The sequence below is a fragment of the Paroedura picta genome, chromosome 5 (genome assembly GCF_049243985.1).
Source record: "Paroedura picta isolate Pp20150507F chromosome 5, Ppicta_v3.0, whole genome shotgun sequence".
In the NCBI taxonomy this organism is placed as follows: Eukaryota; Metazoa; Chordata; class Lepidosauria; order Squamata; family Gekkonidae; genus Paroedura; species Paroedura picta.
In genome coordinates, this window is record NC_135373.1 from 39,148,778 (window position 1) to 39,165,500 (window position 16,723).

A 16,723-nucleotide genomic window follows, 5' to 3' on the forward strand; every position below is an offset into this window, starting at 1 on the left:
AACAAAGATTCCTGTAAAGGAGAGTTGGGGAGGAGGCAGCCACACCCTTCAGTTGTTCTCTGTATTCTCCCTTTTAATTTTGTGTTGATGTTCTTTAGATACAGTCTTGGGAAGAGGGTTGGATATGCGGGCCTTTGGCAGCTTAGTAAGGTTGCGGAGGAATACTCTCTTCTCTCCATCTGGTGGCCCTGGGTTCAGTTTTCAGCCACCTTGAGTCTCTCTAGGCCAGTAATATTACAGCAAGCGAGTCTAATCCCTGCTTGGAGGGGAATGGTAAAATAATTTGTTAATCTCTGGGTTTTTTTTTTTCTCCTTTCCCCACCCCTTTCCCAGACATGAATGAAGGTTGGGGTAAGGATAGACTACAAAACTGAGCATAACGTTAAAATATATGTGAGCGTTTTGGAAAGGCCTGTCCCCTTTTATTTGGGGAGAGTTGTGGACATGGTCCTCTTCTCAGGGGTTTGCTAACCACGGGTGCCAAGTTACTTCTTCGATGGAAGGTCTCAAGATCATGTCTGGTTCCAACAGGCTTTTGAGAAGGTCCTGGCACTCCTCGGAAATACCCAAGTGGCCAGGGAGGGAGACCCCCTTCTGCTGGTGGCAAAGCATCTTGGGAATGTCAGTGTCATCAAAAGGCAGGTTGGCACAGAGCATGACATAGAGAACCACCCCCATGCTCCAAATGTCACCCTTCCTGCTATCATGGGGCACACCCTGCAACACCTCAGGGGCGGCGTAAGCAGTGCTGCCACAGAATGTCTGGCTCAGCTCCTTCAGGTTCTTGGGGAGCAGCTTGGCAAATCCAAAGTCAGTCAGTTTCAGGTCAAAGCCCTGTAAGAGGGCATTCTCGCACTTCAGGTCACGGTGCGCCACGCCACAGCTGTGGCAGTAGCGGATTGCCTCCACCAGCTGACAGAAGAGGGCTTTTGCTCGGCTCTCGGGCAAGGGCCCACCTTGCAGTACGCAGTCGAATACATCTCCATCTTCTGCCAGCTCCATCACCAGGTAGATTTTCCCATCTGTTGACTCCAGCATCTCGTACACACGGATTATGTTCTTGTGATCCAAGCGCTTGACGATCTGGAGCTCCCTGGGAAGGAATCTCTCGATAAACTCTGGGAAGGAAAATGGCAGAGGGACAGTTTGATTACTGCGAAAAATGGGGAGCTGAATAGTCAGCCACTGTGTGTCAGTGGATGGTCAAGTGACTACAGGAGCACTTGGTCCTACTTTGTATTTCTGGAACAATCATGATTCTTGAGAGATGGTCTAACCCTGGTGTCTTCAGAAAGTTCATGATTGCGAATGGACTCATTTCAGCTGCCTGCTTAGTCATGGTTCACTTTACTACAAAGCTGTCTACTCCAAGAAGAACTGTATCGTATCTACCGTTGCGTTCATGATTACGTTGGTGGAAAGTGCTGTCAAGATGCAGCTGACTTCTGGTGACCCTAAAGGGTTTTCAAGGCATGAGACAAAGGGGTGGTTTGCGGTTACCTAACTCTGCATAGCAATCTTGGACTCCCCTCACTTCCAGATTGGAATATGAAAGGATTTGAAGTACCATGAAGGCCCATTATGCACATGTTGGATAATGCACTTTCAGTGTACTTTTGCAGCTGGATTTTCCTGTGTGGAGCAGGATAATCTGTTTCTAAAGTGCTTTGAAAGTGCATTATCCAACGTGTGCATAATGGGCCCATGTAACGCAGTACTGGAGAAACCCACCCTTTGATGGGTGGACCATACATCCAATGCACTAGTGCCTATCCTATGGCCCTGCCATATTTTGTTTAGTTCTTGAATGGAACTCCTCTGGAAAAGATGGGATTTGCAATAGCTGGTGGAGGGAGAAGATGGCAGGGGCAGAGGTGAGCAAAAGCTCAGTGACCTGGTTATGATGGAGAGAGAGAGATGTTTCAGCCTTTCCTGAGCTGAAGGGGGCTTAACCCCATGAGTCAAGTAGATGCCCAATAGGAACCAACAAGACCCAACAGCTAAAATCGACATGCAAAACTTGCTTTCAACGTTCCGATGATCATTCCATCCTTCTTCCCTCCCCCTTTAACACACCTCATCATCTATTAAGGCAGGAAGGTTTATACAGCCTCCATGAGCGCTCAGTCGAGTATTTCCTTTCTTTGCCTCTTATGATGCCGCAAGGAAAGGTCTCTGTTCCTTGCCGTTACAGACCTGCTTTGATGGCCAGAGGGAAACTGTTAGTAAAGATTGTTGGCGAAACCTCAGCAGATGGTTTCAGAAGCTGAAGAGAATTGAGGTGACTCCAGGACTTCCCAACAAGGAACTATCAGGCCGGCATAAACATTAGCTGTTGTGAATGTAGGAGCACTGAAGCCGAAACTCGAGGAGCGATCTGACGCAAATCTACTTGGAAGTCAGTCCCATTTTAGTGTTGTGATGGCAGCCTTAAGTGGCAACATGGTCAGTCCAGCCAGAGGCTGGTGCTAGCAAAGTCTGTTATAGCTGTTCTGTCATGGCTTTGTTATTTTATTTATTTATTTATTAGACTTCTGTACCGCCGCTCGCCGTATGCCCGCGGCGGTTTACACATACAATTCTAAAACAATAAAACCCCAATAAAATTATGTGCTAGCATGTAAAAAGAATAACCCACCAGGTTGGGCTGCTTGGGTGGTCTTTACTACAGATAATTCTATCAACAGTTCCCATGCAGTTGTGCGTTCTCCCCCTCCCGCCTGCATATACTTGAGTAAAGAAAAATATAGATGCACTGGGGAACCAATATGGCAATAAAATATCCAAAATGGACTTATATAGAGTCTTCTCTCTTCGGTAATTCTTTATTCTTAGGATTGCACACAAGTCCCGATGCGTTTTGCCTTACAGCTTTTTCAAGGGACAATGGTTTATTATATTTAAGGACCAACTTCAACTTTATATAGGAATCTCTTGAGACAGTATAAGGTCATACTAACGATAGCTAAACTTAGCTTGTGGCGCTCCAGACGCATAAGCTACAAGCTACGATTAGCTATTGTTAGTATGACCTTATACTCTTTCAAGAGATTCCTATATAAAGTTGGTCCTTAAATAAACCATTGTCCCTTGAAAAAGCTGTAAGGCAAAACGCATCAGGACTTGTGTGCAAATATAAGAATAAAGAATTACTGAAGAGAGAAGAATCTATATAAGTCCATTTTGGATATTTTATTGCCATATTGGTTCCCCAGTGCATCTATATTTTTCTATATTTGTTTCTTCACTGGGACCCACCCCTCCCAGTTCATTATTTATACTTGAGTAAAGGCAGCTCCCATACAGGAATATGACCATTAAACGGTCTCCTCCATGTTTCCCCAACCAAGATGGTTCAGATTGTCCTAGGACTCCTTAAATATAGTGGCAGCCAATTGCCATTGACAACAATTATCTGTTCAACTGGATAGCTGTGGTGGTCTGAAGGAGTACAATGAAATTTGAAACCAGTGGCACCTTTAAGACTGCCTTAGTTGGTCTTAAAGCTGCCATTGGACTCAAATGTTGTTGTAAACATTATCTGTGTTTGAGAGACAAATGCATGGCCCAAGACAATGTGAGAAGGCTGCAGAATCCAGAAGAGTTGGTTTTTTATGCCACTTTTCTCTACCAGGAGACTCAAAGTGGCTTACAATTGCCTTCCCTTTGCTCTCCCCACAACAGACACCCTGTGAGGTAGGTGGGGCTGGAGCACTCTGTTAGAACTGTTTTGCAATAACAGCTCTAACAGGACTGTGACTGGCTCAAGGTCACCCAGCTGGCTGCATGTGGAAGAGGGGGGAATCCAACTCGGCTCTCCAGATTAGAAGCTGCCACTCCTGACCACGACACCAAGCTGGAAAGGAAATTTCTCGGCCACCTGGAAGCAAATCATTTGATGGAAAAACCAGTCAAATCTAGTCACGCATTTACAAGGGCAATCCAAATGCTTTCTAGAAAGTGGTGTGTGTTTTTGCAACAGCACTGTCTGCATTTGTCAAAGGAACCCATCTTTGCAATGAAGCATTCATCGGGAAATTCTGTCCTAGAAACATACCAGAGACTTGTTCCTAGGTATCTGTCAACAAGTTGATCTGCCTACTGAGCATTCCCTCAGTTCTTCCCTTTCAGCTTACCTTCTGGTCCTCTCATTTTGTCTATAATTTTCACGGCCACTTTTCGCTGGTGTTTCTTCGAAAAAGCTTCCTTGACCTTTGAATATGTCCCTTCTCCAATGGTTTTGCCCACCTGGTAACCATGGGAGAGAAGGAACTCCTCCATCGTGTCTTTAACCTGCTCATCGGTCATCCTCTCAGGGCATCATGTCATCACAAAGTATACACATCGCTGTCCTTCTCCTTCCAGACCAGGGCCTGCATGGATAGCAGCCCGGGACGCTAGATCATTTTTCCTGCCTAGACAAGGTCCTTTGATGAGGGGTGAACCTGAGGTTGGACATCTTAAAACTTTGAGCTTTCATTGTGATGCAACCTTGTGTTACCCGAAGGCCACGGGGCAGAGGGAGTGGGTTTGCACCAATGGGAAGAGGCCATTCATCTTTCTCCAAAGGACTAAAGTCTGGCCCTGGGTTTGCCTTTCAGCAGTGCCCTCCTGGGGGGTGATGGGTTAACCTGCCAAGAGGCCTACAGCTGTGTGGCCTTGGGGTAAGAGACCACCGTAGCGTGTAGTATAGAGTAGGTAGGCCAACGAGTTGTTAGCATTGAACATGGACGGTTAAGTTTGGTTTTGTCCATCCACCATGGAAGTCTGCTGGCTTGAGAGAGCGTGGCAGGGTTTGGGTCTAGCTACATCGGGCGAGTCTTAAGAGTAAGTATTCTGATTCCCTCAATCCCCTTCCTTACCAAGTGAGGTGATTCCCAGGCCACCTGGGGGATCAGGCTATGGGACCATGGGGTAGGAAACCATGAATAGTTAGGCCAGAGGGGGCCAGCATGACAGTGTGACCAGAGTGAGGCGTGGGGGAAATGCAGGTCCATATCCCCGCTCGGCCACAAAGTTTACAAGTTTCCATCTTTCAAGCTGGACCTAGCTCTGAAGCTAAAATGCTTTGAGCTCCTTGGCGGAAGACGAGGAGCCATAAAGCTGATGTGCTGGTTGGAAGGACAGCTGGTTACTTTTTGAGAGTCGGTTGTAAACCAAATGGATCTGATTTCTGTGGTACCAGACCAAGTAGCCTAGATAGGGGGCATCAGAAGTGTAGAAAAGAGGTGTTGCTTTGCCAAGAAAAGCACAAAAGCTGCTGGGGGGGGGGGAGTCTGATGTTGCAGCCACACGCCTTACGTAAGAATGAGCAATTTCTGTTGTTGACGTTGACTTTTGAGTACTTGTAGACAGAAGGTGTGATTTAATGCCACTGCTTCTCTAAGGATTGTTTCCCATATATTTAATATCCAGTCTCTTTATTGAGCGGTTTGTTACATACTCTCTTATGGCTGTTAACTCTACAACCAGTGAACACCAGGCTGCTGCTGATACTTGGAAAATCTGAAGTAGCTGTCTTGAACACTGCCCTTAAAGTAAAAGGAAACACATTTTAAAGTTATTTTTGCCTGGTTCCCTGGTCTGACACCGAAATTTCCAGTCTAGAAGACCATTTCTCTTCCCTCCATGTTTATCAGTGGCCATTCCGATTAGTGGTTTTGCCATGTTTTATCTGGTCTTGACCCATTGCACAATATTTTGCTTTCTAAACACTCCTATACTGTTTGCATTCTTGGAAGCGCTGAGCTGGATTCCATGGATCCATTCTGCTAACAATTGTCCTTTCCTGTGGTCAAAGCAGCCTTCTGTTCCTACAAAATGTCATTTTGTGTTGGTGGACAACATTTCTTTAGGCTTGTGGAAACGAGAACTGTTAGAAGAATAGAGCCAGCTTTGGTGTAGTAGTTAAGAGTGGTGGCTTCTAATTTGGAAAGCTGGGTTTGATTTTCACTCCTCCGCATGCAGACAGCTGGGTGACCTTCGGCTAGTCACAGTCCTGTTAGAGCCATTCTCACAGAGGAGTTGTTAGTGTTCCTTCAGCCCCACAAGGTGCTTGTTAAAGGAAAAGGAAGGAAAGGCGATTATAAGCCCCTTTGAGACTCCTTCAGGTAGTAAAAGCGGGGCATGAAAGCCAATTATTCTCCCTGAAATTCAGACTCAGTCTACTTCATATGGTCACACGTACACACATGCACACACACTGCATCAAAAGCAAAAGTAGGACCAGATTTTCTCATCTCACCTCTGTGATCGAGGAAGAGCAGTTACCTAAGATATAGGACCTGAAAAGGTGGGGGCTACCTGAAAAGCATATGGTTGAAAATTCACCATTTGTTACCACTGTAGATTCCATGTTAATATTTCAGCCTATATCTGTCCCCTCCTTAGGAGGACGCAAGCTCTTACCTGAAGGTGAAAACAAATACCAGTGGTGGTGTAAGAAAAGGAGTTCTTTCCATAGCTGAAGGTGGAGGAAAGCAAACCAAGCAGGCTTTGGGGGTTGGACCTGAACTTGGGCCTGAATTCCTTTCTGTTTGCCTCCTCACCCCCAATTTGAGTGTGTTTCTGGGTTCTCCAGAGCACACATGAGGTCTCTCAGTCGAATACAGGAGCATAGAGGAGGCTTGGAAAAGAGGGAGAACCACTCCCAAGTTGGTTTCTCCAGGGCCAAGAAAGGTCTCCAGTGGGGGCTCCCTGGCGTTAGAGGCCAGGAGTACAGAGAAGTCACGGCCCATATGCATTGTGATGCAAGCGCTGCTGTCCGGGTCATAATGCGGCAGTGTTGCTGCCTCTCTCTGGGCTCCGTCCGAGCCTGTCCTTTGCAATAGGCTCTTTCAAGCTGCCCAGTGGACTCTAGGGAGCACTCCACCGCCTTTGATAGGTAAGGCTAGGGACAACAAGCCTCTGGAGGCCAAGCCATGCCTGTTGGCTCTCCCAGGAGGGCTTGGCTTGAGTTATGCCTGCCCTATGCCTTGAGTCTCTTTGGAATGCCTGGACCTTGTTCTCAAGTGAGCCAGTGCCCCTGAGAACATTTTTCAGCTCTGGGGCAGATTCCCCATGTACCTTTGGTGGGAGGTTGCTGCCTTAGTGTGTCCTCCTGGTTCTTTGAGAATCTAGGCATCAAAGCTTTTCCTGGTATTAGACTACCAGGAAAAGATTCTCCTGCCTCGCTTCTGCTTGTGAAGCTGTTGCTCAAACATACATATCCTATTGTTTTTTTTTTTAAAGGAAGGAAGGAAGGTGGACAGTCTTACTGGGAGGAGAAAGGAAAACTTCTAGGCCTAGAGCAGAAGGGCTCTTTCCTTGTAAACATGAGCCTCTGCCATTTCAACAGAGATTGGGGGAGAGGTTAGATTGGGTGTCCACTGATTTCTGGTGTTGGTAGAAATTGCTGTTAAGTTGCCATTGACTTGTGGCAACCCTGTTGGGTGGCTTGCCATTGCCCGCCTCTGCATGACCCTGGACTTCCTTGGTGGCCTCCCATTCAAAAATGAACCAGGGCCAACCCTGAGATCTGATGAGGTTGATCTCTCCTGAGTCAACACCCACTGGCTTCTAGCCACCAACAATCAAGTCAAGTCAAGTCAAACTTGATTGTACTAGGACAATAGGCCATCACAAGATCAAATGCACTGTAAGCCACCAACAATCAGTGATATAGATATGGGTGTGCCTTACCCATTCCCTAGGATGTGGTTGTGCCCTACCTGCTTCTATACATTTCCAGCCCTGTAGACCTTATTGCGTGGCTGCCCATCCCTGCCAGCACTTTTCTAGAAGGTCTTTTATTAGGGCATGTACCTGGGAACTTGACTGAGGTGGAGTGGGGACCTTATTCCACTCACCCTTCTTCTCTTAATCAGACAGGTCTGGGGCTCGGACATGAGCTCCCAAGAGACCCCACAAGCTCGGAGATTTCCCATAGAGGCAGGAGATTCTCCCAGCCTGGCGACTGCCCCTGATACCCAGGAGCCGGTTGCCCCTGAGCGCACTGCAACGAGGTAAGGACCGGGTAGAGGTGGAAAGATAGTGCCCAGGACAAGCGGAACACCTGCAGTTCCATTCTGTGCCCAGAACGGTGGCCGTCATGGGAGGTCAATAACCTTTTATTGTTAAGGAGGCCAAACAATGTCAACGTTCGGAGGCAGAGATGAACCAAGAGCCAGTATAAGAATGCCTCCGTACCTTATTGAAAATCTCATAACAGGTATTCTGACCCATAACATTTCTACAGGCCAAATGCTAGTTGTTACGAATCCCTTATTAGGTGGCAGATGCAAAGTCTTGCCATAAATAATAAATATACAGACATACCCTGCATGATTGTTCTACTTCACTGGCATAAATCTGTGCATGGCTCGTACATGGATTCCTGGCAGTTGCTCACTTCCATCATTTCCCATTCTGATAAGGATCTCTAAGAAGGACTTTCGTTTTCCCCCTATTCCAAATCTTGATGCTTAGTTATCGGCCTGTGAAAGGGTCATTCAACCCCCTATGGGGTCCCCCAGGTTGAGAACCACTGCCTTAACCCATCACTGAGATCTCTTCCCAGCATCCCTGGAGAAACGGCAGTCATCTATTAATGAGTCTTCCAGTGGTAGTTCAGAACCAAGTTACCTCTGATCAACCACCGAGCATTACAGTCTTGGAATAAATTTGGCAGTCAATCAACAAGGAATTCTAAGCCTGAACCAAGCTGGAACTTGGGGCAGAGAGGAGGGAATGGTCTAATGTTAGAATAAGTTAATTTTCAAGGTGCAGAGACATTTAAGTGACCGTGAGGAAGGAGACTTTGTTTTACATCTTATACCAAAAGAGTGTTTTGTAATATACAGTGTAAGCAAACATGGTGATGGTGGGAAGTGTCATGAAGTTGCAGTTTGGGGTTCAAGACAAGATATGCTCAGAGGTGTTTGTCATTGTCTTGATTCTGCTTTGGACTTCTTTGATAGTCCCTGCTTAGCTTCTGAGATCTGACAAGATCAGGCTAGCCTAGGTCATCCAGGTCACGGTGAAAGCAAGCATACCTGTAAGAAATAGTTTTCAATTGATATTTCTAGAACCTGCATAAAAAACATATTTGGGCATGGTCCATTGAAGGCCAAATGTTGGGGCTCCTTCCCATGAGCTTTTTTCCTGCTGTCAAGTCACAGCTAACATTTGGTGACCCTGTAGCATTCTCAAGGCAAGAGATGTTCAGGGTTGGTTTGCCATTGTTTCTGCTGTATAGCAACCCTGAAATTCCTTGATGGTTTCCCAAGACTTGGGTTGGCCAGCTGTAAGTCCTCTGGGCAGCTCTTGGGCTGCTATTTGTGAAAGTCCTGCTAGATAAATCATCTTTAAAGCAGATCTACATGGAGACCATTTTGATCTTTTGAGTGGAAGATCCAGACACTCCTATCCTGTCACTTCCCTCCACCATAATAATGTAAGAGGACCTCTGTTGGATCTGACCAGTGGTCCATGTCATCAAGCGACCGGTTTCTCCCAGTGTCCAACTGACTGCCTTGGTAGGTTCAATTAACAGGACATAGAGGCCAAGGTCATTCCCCTGTTATTGCCTCCTGGTGTTCCACTAGGAGAGCAGCCTTTTTCAACCTTTTCATCATGGAGGAGCCCCTGAAATAATTATTCAGGTTTCAAGGAGCCTCGGAAGTGATGTCAACTGGTCACACCTCCCTGCCACACACTCCCAGAAGTGACAGTGTCAACACTTGTGTCAATAGGCAGGCTTGGGGGGGGGGGAGAGACAGGAGGCAAGAGTAGGCCTTCCCAGGCTCAGAAACCATGAGAGAACTCACGCTCAAGGCAGGAGGGAAAAGGCTGCAGACCCCTGGTTGGGAATCCAACAATGAAGTGACCAAGGCTAGAAAACGTATTGATAGACCTCTTCTTCTCCAGTGCTGTCTAAGTCCCTGCTAAAGTTATCTGTCCTTGTGACCCTTTCTGCTTCCCCCTCTAGTGAATCGAACATCTTAGTTACTAAATAAACTGATTTTCAGCACAACCCAGCACAACCCACTAGGAATCCAAGTCCCTGTGGGGGAAAAAGAGAATTGTATCAAGGTTGGTCTTGTGGATTGCATGGTCTATAGCAGTCTTTGTATATTGAACACATGGTCCATAATGATAAAGCTCTTCTGAGAACAACGATGCCGCTGTGTCAGAATTGGATCTCATGGGGGGGTTCCAGGCAAGGGACAAACAGAGGTGACTTGCCATTGCTTTTCTCCATGTAGCAACCACAGTCTTCCTTGGTGGTTGATCCATTCAAATATTAACTGTGGCCTACCCCCCCAAAGTCCAGGTTCTGAGAAGCTTGGACTATCTGGGCTGCTTCTCTGCAAGAAACACTAATTCCTTAGAATCTCCTATTCTGCATCATGTTCACCATGCCTCCTATCACGGGTATGGTTCCGCCCAGGGACATGGGGATAATCTCTGTCTCTGTCCCCTTTCTCTTTTTGGGCAGGCAGCTGCGAAGATGTCCAGGGTGCCACTGCCTGACCCTGCCCAACGTTCCCATTGACGTCTACATTGCCATGGGTGGGAGCCACAGGCCACGAACAACCTGAAGTCTCCTCCAGGTCGGGCTCAAGTGCTGAGGCCACGGCAGCTGTCCCAGGAAACACACTGACAGCCAGACAACAGCAAAGCAAGCCACACAGAACAGTGACGCACATTTTAATAAAAGGACACCTTAAAATGTTTCTGTGGGGGGGTTCTTCCTGCAGTTCCATGTCATTTCTGCCTGCTGTTCCCTCCTTGCTTGCCAGGCAGTATAAAGGAGGTCAGGGCATGTGAGAACTCTCAGAATCTGAATCCAGGACTCAGCCCTGGTAAGTAATAGAAGTGTGTGGCTCTTCACCGGCAGAGGACCTTTCCCTCACCACTGCTAGTCCCCTGAACAGTTAGGATTTAGAGGGGGTGCCCAGTTTCCATGTAAGCAACTTGCTCACGAGACGTTAACACCGCATGAACCTTCTGAGGCATGTTTATTCCGGCTTTGTACAATGGGACACACTTTCAGGTGAGTAGAAAGAACCACCTGAATAAGCCCCAAGGCAAAAATGCAAAAGATCTGTAAGGAAGTTAAAGGACTCTCTTTGGTGTTCCGGCGCCCACTTGTGGTCACCTGGGTGTTTCAGAAGATGCCGCCGCCTTCTTGATGTTCTAGAACAGGGGTAGTCAACCTGTGGTCCTCCAGATGTCCATGGACTACAATTACCATGAGCCTACCCCTGTTGTAGAATGCAGGTCTCTGTGATGCTTTATTTGTTTACCAAATGTATACACGATGTTTCTGCCTCCATTAGGCCCACCAATGTGGCTATACTTTATAATCCAGCAAAGGCCATCTGGAAGGAGGACGAGAGGTACTTTTTAAAAGGGAAGAATATTTACTTTTTGTTGTCAAGTCACAGCTGACCTCTGGTGACACAAGTATAAACGCAGGTGTGCACCTTGGTATGCTTTGAAGGCAAGAGACATTCAGAGGTGGTTTCCCATTCTCTTCCTTGAATATCTTCCTCATCCTTTCTGCTATCTACCCTTTGGGGCAGACTTAGATAAATCAAGGGTTTGACTCGGGATAAGGTAGATTGAATATTCATGTTTAATTTCAGCTCTTTTAATAACCTTGTGAAGTCAGACTCTTGCTCATATTGCAGCTGAGTAGAAGAGTCAGTGCCCTATTCCTAGGAATCTAGAGTCAATGAATGAATTAATACAGGACAGAGGGGAGGTTGAGTGCAGGAGCTGCATAGACACCCAAAGCAGAATTACACCTTTCCAAATCCATTGATAACCAGCATGGTATAAAGCAGGGGTGGCCAAACTGGCTCTCTGGATGTCCATGGACTACAATTTCCATAAGCCCCTGCCAACATGCTGACAGGGATTCATGGGAATTGCAGTCCATGGATGTCTAGAGAGACACAGATTGGCCACCCCTGGTGTAAAGGATAGATTAGGATTTGGGACAGCCAGATTCCAGTTCCCACTCTGTCACATACATTTTCGGGACGTCTTTAGACCAGTCACACACATTCAGCCAAAGTATCTTCACTGTGTTGGTGTTGTGATAATGAAATGGAAGAGGGACAGTTATGTATGCTGCTTGGTTTGGATCCTCGGGGGGGGGGGCAGGAGCAGGATATAAATAAGTGGATTTAGGGGAGTGTACTCCTGTTTAAAATGTACTGTTAGAGGCCCCTTGACTCCACCACAAGGTCTGTGCACACTGATGTGCTAATTGAGCCCAAATGTATGCTGTTGGACTGAATTTTTAAAATTTATTTGGTAATTTACCTTGCATCTCTGTGCCAACGTTAGACTGTAAACGAAGTAAGTAAAACAAATAGCTAAAAATAAGTGGCTGGATGTGATTGGTGCCATCAATGGACTTAATGACTTACTGGGTTTGATTCATGTCTAATCTCGCTGATCCCAGCATGTGTGAGAGCTCCTTAATCTCATTTTGATGCCTGTTCAAGTCATAACAAGCACTGATCTAAACATTAGGAACACTATCTTGTTCTGAATGAATCAAAGAGCTAAAGGGAGTTGCATTAACCTAGGCCCTGGATTCTTGGCACAGAGAGGGGTAATGTGTTGCCTTTGCCAAGGTAAAGTTAAAACTTTTATTCTTTAGGAAAACATTTTTATCTTAATCCCTGTTTTGTCAGTCATTTACGTAAATGTAACCATTGTTCATGATTGTACTTTAAAGGCATTAAGTCTGCTGAGTTCATGTACATATCTATATATCCAGATGAATCAGAGTGGTGTTATATAATCTTTGCAAGGCTGTGCACAAGGGGAATTTGGGTGGTTTATAATCTCCCCACCCCAAAGTTTAAATAAAAATAAATAATACAAATGCTACTCATTGAATCAATAGTATGAGATAGAAAAAGATTTTTAAAGTGAGAAAGTACTAATTAAGTTTAATGTTCTGGAATGTATCATAACACACACACCCTTAAAAATCCTGTGTAGGGGCCTAAATCTGTGGCATTTTCTATCATTCAAAATGAGACACAATACTGTAGGTCTTGTGGGTACCTGCCAAACGCACATACATTGATATATGATATGACTAAATATATCATATAATTATTTTCAAGCCCCTGAGCACGCAAAGTTGGTGAATCTTAGTCCTTGTATACCTGGAGTCAGACTACACACAACACAAAGCAGCATGTAAGCTCTTTGGTTCTTTAGAATGCTTTAATAAACTGTTATTAAAACTAAATGCTTCCCTAGGGTTCATAGTTCCCTTCAAGTGGAACTCCAGCGCCGCAGGAGGGGGTGGCGAGAACCTCCCTCGATGTATTTTCTACTTGTGAGGAATTTTAGATCAGCCCATAGACTGGCCTGCTCCATTCCAGCACCTCATTCAGTTTCCTAACCTGAATATGCACAACTTAGTTATGGGCCTCATCATTAACCCTTTTGGCCCTCAACCCTTTTCGCACGGCTGTTTTGATAAATCGCGGGGAGGCGCCCACCCTACTTTGGGTATGTCTATGTACACCGGCACCTGGGAAAGTGAATGGGTGTGCATTACCCACGGCGCCTTAAAGCGCCATAGCCTGACCTCAGAGGAAGGGCGGGATATAAAAAAAACGAATATTATGATGATGATATTATGTGTGAGTAAGCGATGTAGCGCACGCTGTAAAGCGGCAAAGACACAGCAGACGGACTTGCAACCCAGACGGAAATAAGGGCGAGGCACCCCGCCGCGACGACACCGCCCTCCGCTGACGTCATCCCCAGCCCCGCCCCCGCCCTCTTGGACGCCTACTCCTTTAAGAAGGGGGCGTGGCCGCCCGCCCGCCCGCCCGCCCGCCTTGGGCGTCCAAGATCACCGAGGCGTTGTGTCCCCCTTCGGTTGCCGTCGGCTTCCCCTTTAGCCCCGTCCTCCCTCGCAGGCCGCTTGGCTCATTGGCCTGCCCGCCATATTGTCGGCGCCGCCGCTGCCGCCGGAGGGAGGGGACGAGAGCGCGTGCCGGAGAGGGACTCGCAGGCATGGGTGAGCGACGGGCTCCAACTGACCGCGGCGGCCGGACCCTCCTTCCCTTCCTCCTTCCCTCCCCCCGCCGCGGGCTCCTCAGCCTCCTCTGCCCCGGCTGACGAGGCGGCTCTCCCCCTTTCCCGGCGTGAGGCGATTCCGGCGAGCGCTTTTTCGCCTCGGCTCGACGCTGTCCGCGGGTCGGCTGGGCCTCCTTCTTGAGGCGGGGGGCGGCGCTGCCTTCCGCTCCCGGGTCTCTGGGCCGCCGGTTTTGTGGCACCGAATAGCCACGAGGGCTGCGCGGACGGAGCTTCGCGTCTCCTCAGGCGCAGTTCTTGCGCTCCCTCCCTCCCGGGAGTCCTGACGTGACGGCTTCCCCGGGGCCGGTCTGTCTTCCCGTCGCCTGCCTTCGGGCGGGGAGGCTGTTTGCAGTCCACAGGAGGGCGGCTAGGCTGCGCTGCGGGTTTCTGGGTGTCCTGGTTAAGAGTGGCGGCCTGTAATCTGGCGAGCCGGGTTTGATTCCCTGCTCCTCCTCCACATGCCGCCAGCTGGGTGACCTTGGTCCAGGCTCGGTTCTGTTAGAGCTGTTCTCACAGAGCAGTTCTTATAGTGTTCTCTCAGCATCATCTACCTCACAGGGTGTTTGTTGTGGGGAGAGGGAGGGCGGGCGTTTGTAAACCCATTTGAAACCTCTTCGGGTAGTGGAAACCAGGTATAAGAGCCAACCCTCCTTCTCTGGTGGTGTGAGGGATGCTGCTGGGCCGTTCCTCGGGTCAACCAGATTTCCTTCCTGGTCTCCCCCACCCTTACCCCCATTTTGGAAAACTTTCTGTCTCGAGGAAGAAGCGTGTTTATCATGCCCAGGCCAGTACCTTGACTTAGCGTTGATGCTTAGGGTTTGCCAGCTCTAGTTTGGGAAATTCCTGGAGGATTGGGGAGGAAGAGAAACTCAGTCGGGATGTGATGCCGTAGCGCAGGGTTAGCTAACCTGGACCTCCAGGGCCTATTCTGCACACAATAGATAATGCACTTTCAATGCACTTTAGAAGTAGATTATCCTGTTCTGCACTGGAAAATCCAGCTGCCAAAGCAGATTGAAAGTGCATTTATCCTATATGTGCGGAATGGACCCAGGTGTCCATGGACTACTATTACCATGAGCCCCTGCGAAGGGGCTTGGCCACCCCTGTCAAAGCATCTGCCCTCTAAAGCTGCTGTTTCCCCCATAGGATCTGATCTCTGTAGTCTGAATATTGATTGTCAATCTAGAAGACCTCCAGGTCCCAGCTTGAGGTTGGTGACATTAATACTGCTGAGTAACTCTCTCAGTTGTCTCATTTGCAGTGTGGATTGTGCGACAGCATGTTTCCACAGGGCAGTGTGAACATTGCTCTTAGCAGTAGGCCATTGCTTTATCTAGGGCGGTGCTGTCTATTTTGACTCATTGCTGTTCTCTAAAGCATTGGCTTTCTGGTGTCTTTATATGCTGCTATCAAAACCCGAGGTCCTCTGTTTATGTAGTGCAACCTTTTCCAACCTTTTAACCATGGAGGAATTCCTGAAATATTTGAGGAACCCTGGAAGGTGACATGCCCCTTCAGAGAAGTGGGTGTGGAAGTAAGATGTACGAATCCGCCGATCTATCGATTGATCATCTAATGTTTCTGTTGTGGAGAAAGAGACTGGGTCTGTAGAGCAACAGGGGAAGAGTGAGCTCCAGTGACATCTAGTAATGTCAGCGACCATCTGCACTTATGGGAAAGGCTGTGTAACTCTTGGGGAGCTCTTGTGTAACCCCAAGATTCTCCAGAATCCTGGTTGGGAATCCCTGTTGTAGTGTATGCTCTGCACCTCAAATCCTTCTCTGAATGGATTTGTCTGGTGCAGCTTTTTGCCCCTTCAGCGATGGTGGAATTAGATAGTCCAGTAATACCACTATAGTAAAGTGACTGTGATTGGGCTGTCCCATTGCTTGGTTTGCATCCTATGAAGAAGAATAATGGCTATAATAATAAGATTTGTAGCTAGAAATGTCTTCTGTGACTGCTCTGTAAAGTGGTGCCACAAACACGTTGAAAAATTATCAGTCCACATATATTTTTACTAGCCCTCCTGTTCACACAAACGTTGTTAATCATTTGTAGAGTGAGGAAAACCCGTCAAGGCTGTTTGTTTTCAAGAAAGGCTTCCCTGCACAGCCTTCCAGAGGCAGTTCTTACTTGCCATATTTAACCAGGCTAGTGGCTATTTCCTAATCTATAGGATATAAGGAAGGCAACAACTTCAGTTTTTCCATGATCAAATTCATGCACATTCGTCCTGAATAAATGACAACACTAACATTGTACTGCAATAAAATCAGAGTCCAGTGGCACCTTTAAGACCAACAAAGATTTATTCAAGGCATGAGCTTTCGAGTGCTAGCGCTCTTTGGCAGACTATGAACTGACCATCATAACAGTAGGAATATATAAGCAAAAGTTAATCCTGTTACATTAGTAAACTGTGTCACAACATCCAAACACATGATAACGCTCTGCCAAACCAGCCAATCAGCTCTGAAAGTATAAGGATGAGAAATAGTTCTTGGTGAGTCTGAAAGGCAGATACGTCCGCTTGACTGTAGTTGAAATCTCAGTGAATGGGTAATGTTGCTTTATTATTTCAATTTTCATGTTACATACAGTTATACTTACATTG

The 16,723-nt window shown here is 47.2% G+C and overlaps 3 protein-coding genes across 6 annotated transcripts in view; 2 read left to right on the top strand and 1 right to left on the bottom strand.

Moving 5' to 3' along the window:
- Positions 1-377: 377 nt before the first annotated feature.
- On the bottom strand, positions 378-4,459 carry TSSK3 (testis specific serine kinase 3). Its single transcript, XM_077337401.1, has 2 exons — positions 4,137-4,459; positions 378-1,118 (listed from the first exon to the last, which is right to left on the bottom strand). Exons 1-2 carry the CDS (start codon positions 4,306-4,308, stop codon positions 457-459), a joined length of 834 nt encoding a protein of 277 aa, XP_077193516.1. The 5' UTR covers positions 4,309-4,459; the 3' UTR covers positions 378-456.
- Positions 4,460-4,577: 118 nt separating this feature from the next.
- FAM229A (family with sequence similarity 229 member A) lies at positions 4,578-10,715 on the top strand. The gene is made up of 3 exons (XM_077337402.1): positions 4,578-4,664; positions 7,866-8,003; positions 10,478-10,715. The coding sequence occupies exons 2-3, from the start codon at positions 7,885-7,887 to the stop codon at positions 10,578-10,580; spliced, it is 222 nt and encodes a 73-aa protein (XP_077193517.1). The 5' UTR covers positions 4,578-4,664; positions 7,866-7,884; the 3' UTR covers positions 10,581-10,715.
- A 3,135-nt stretch (positions 10,716-13,850) lies between these two features.
- The window catches only part of KPNA6 (karyopherin subunit alpha 6), a 36,661-nt gene continuing 33,788 nt past the window's right edge, over positions 13,851-16,723 (top strand). For 3 of the 4 annotated variants that reach the window (XM_077337408.1, XM_077337403.1, XM_077337409.1), the window contains exon 1: positions 13,851-14,044. In XM_077337408.1, the coding sequence (XP_077193523.1) occupies positions 14,041-14,044 (4 nt within the window). In that variant the 5' untranslated portion in view covers positions 13,851-14,040. The remainder of the gene's footprint in view (positions 14,045-16,723) is intronic. The other variant, XM_077337405.1, reaches the window with a different exon arrangement.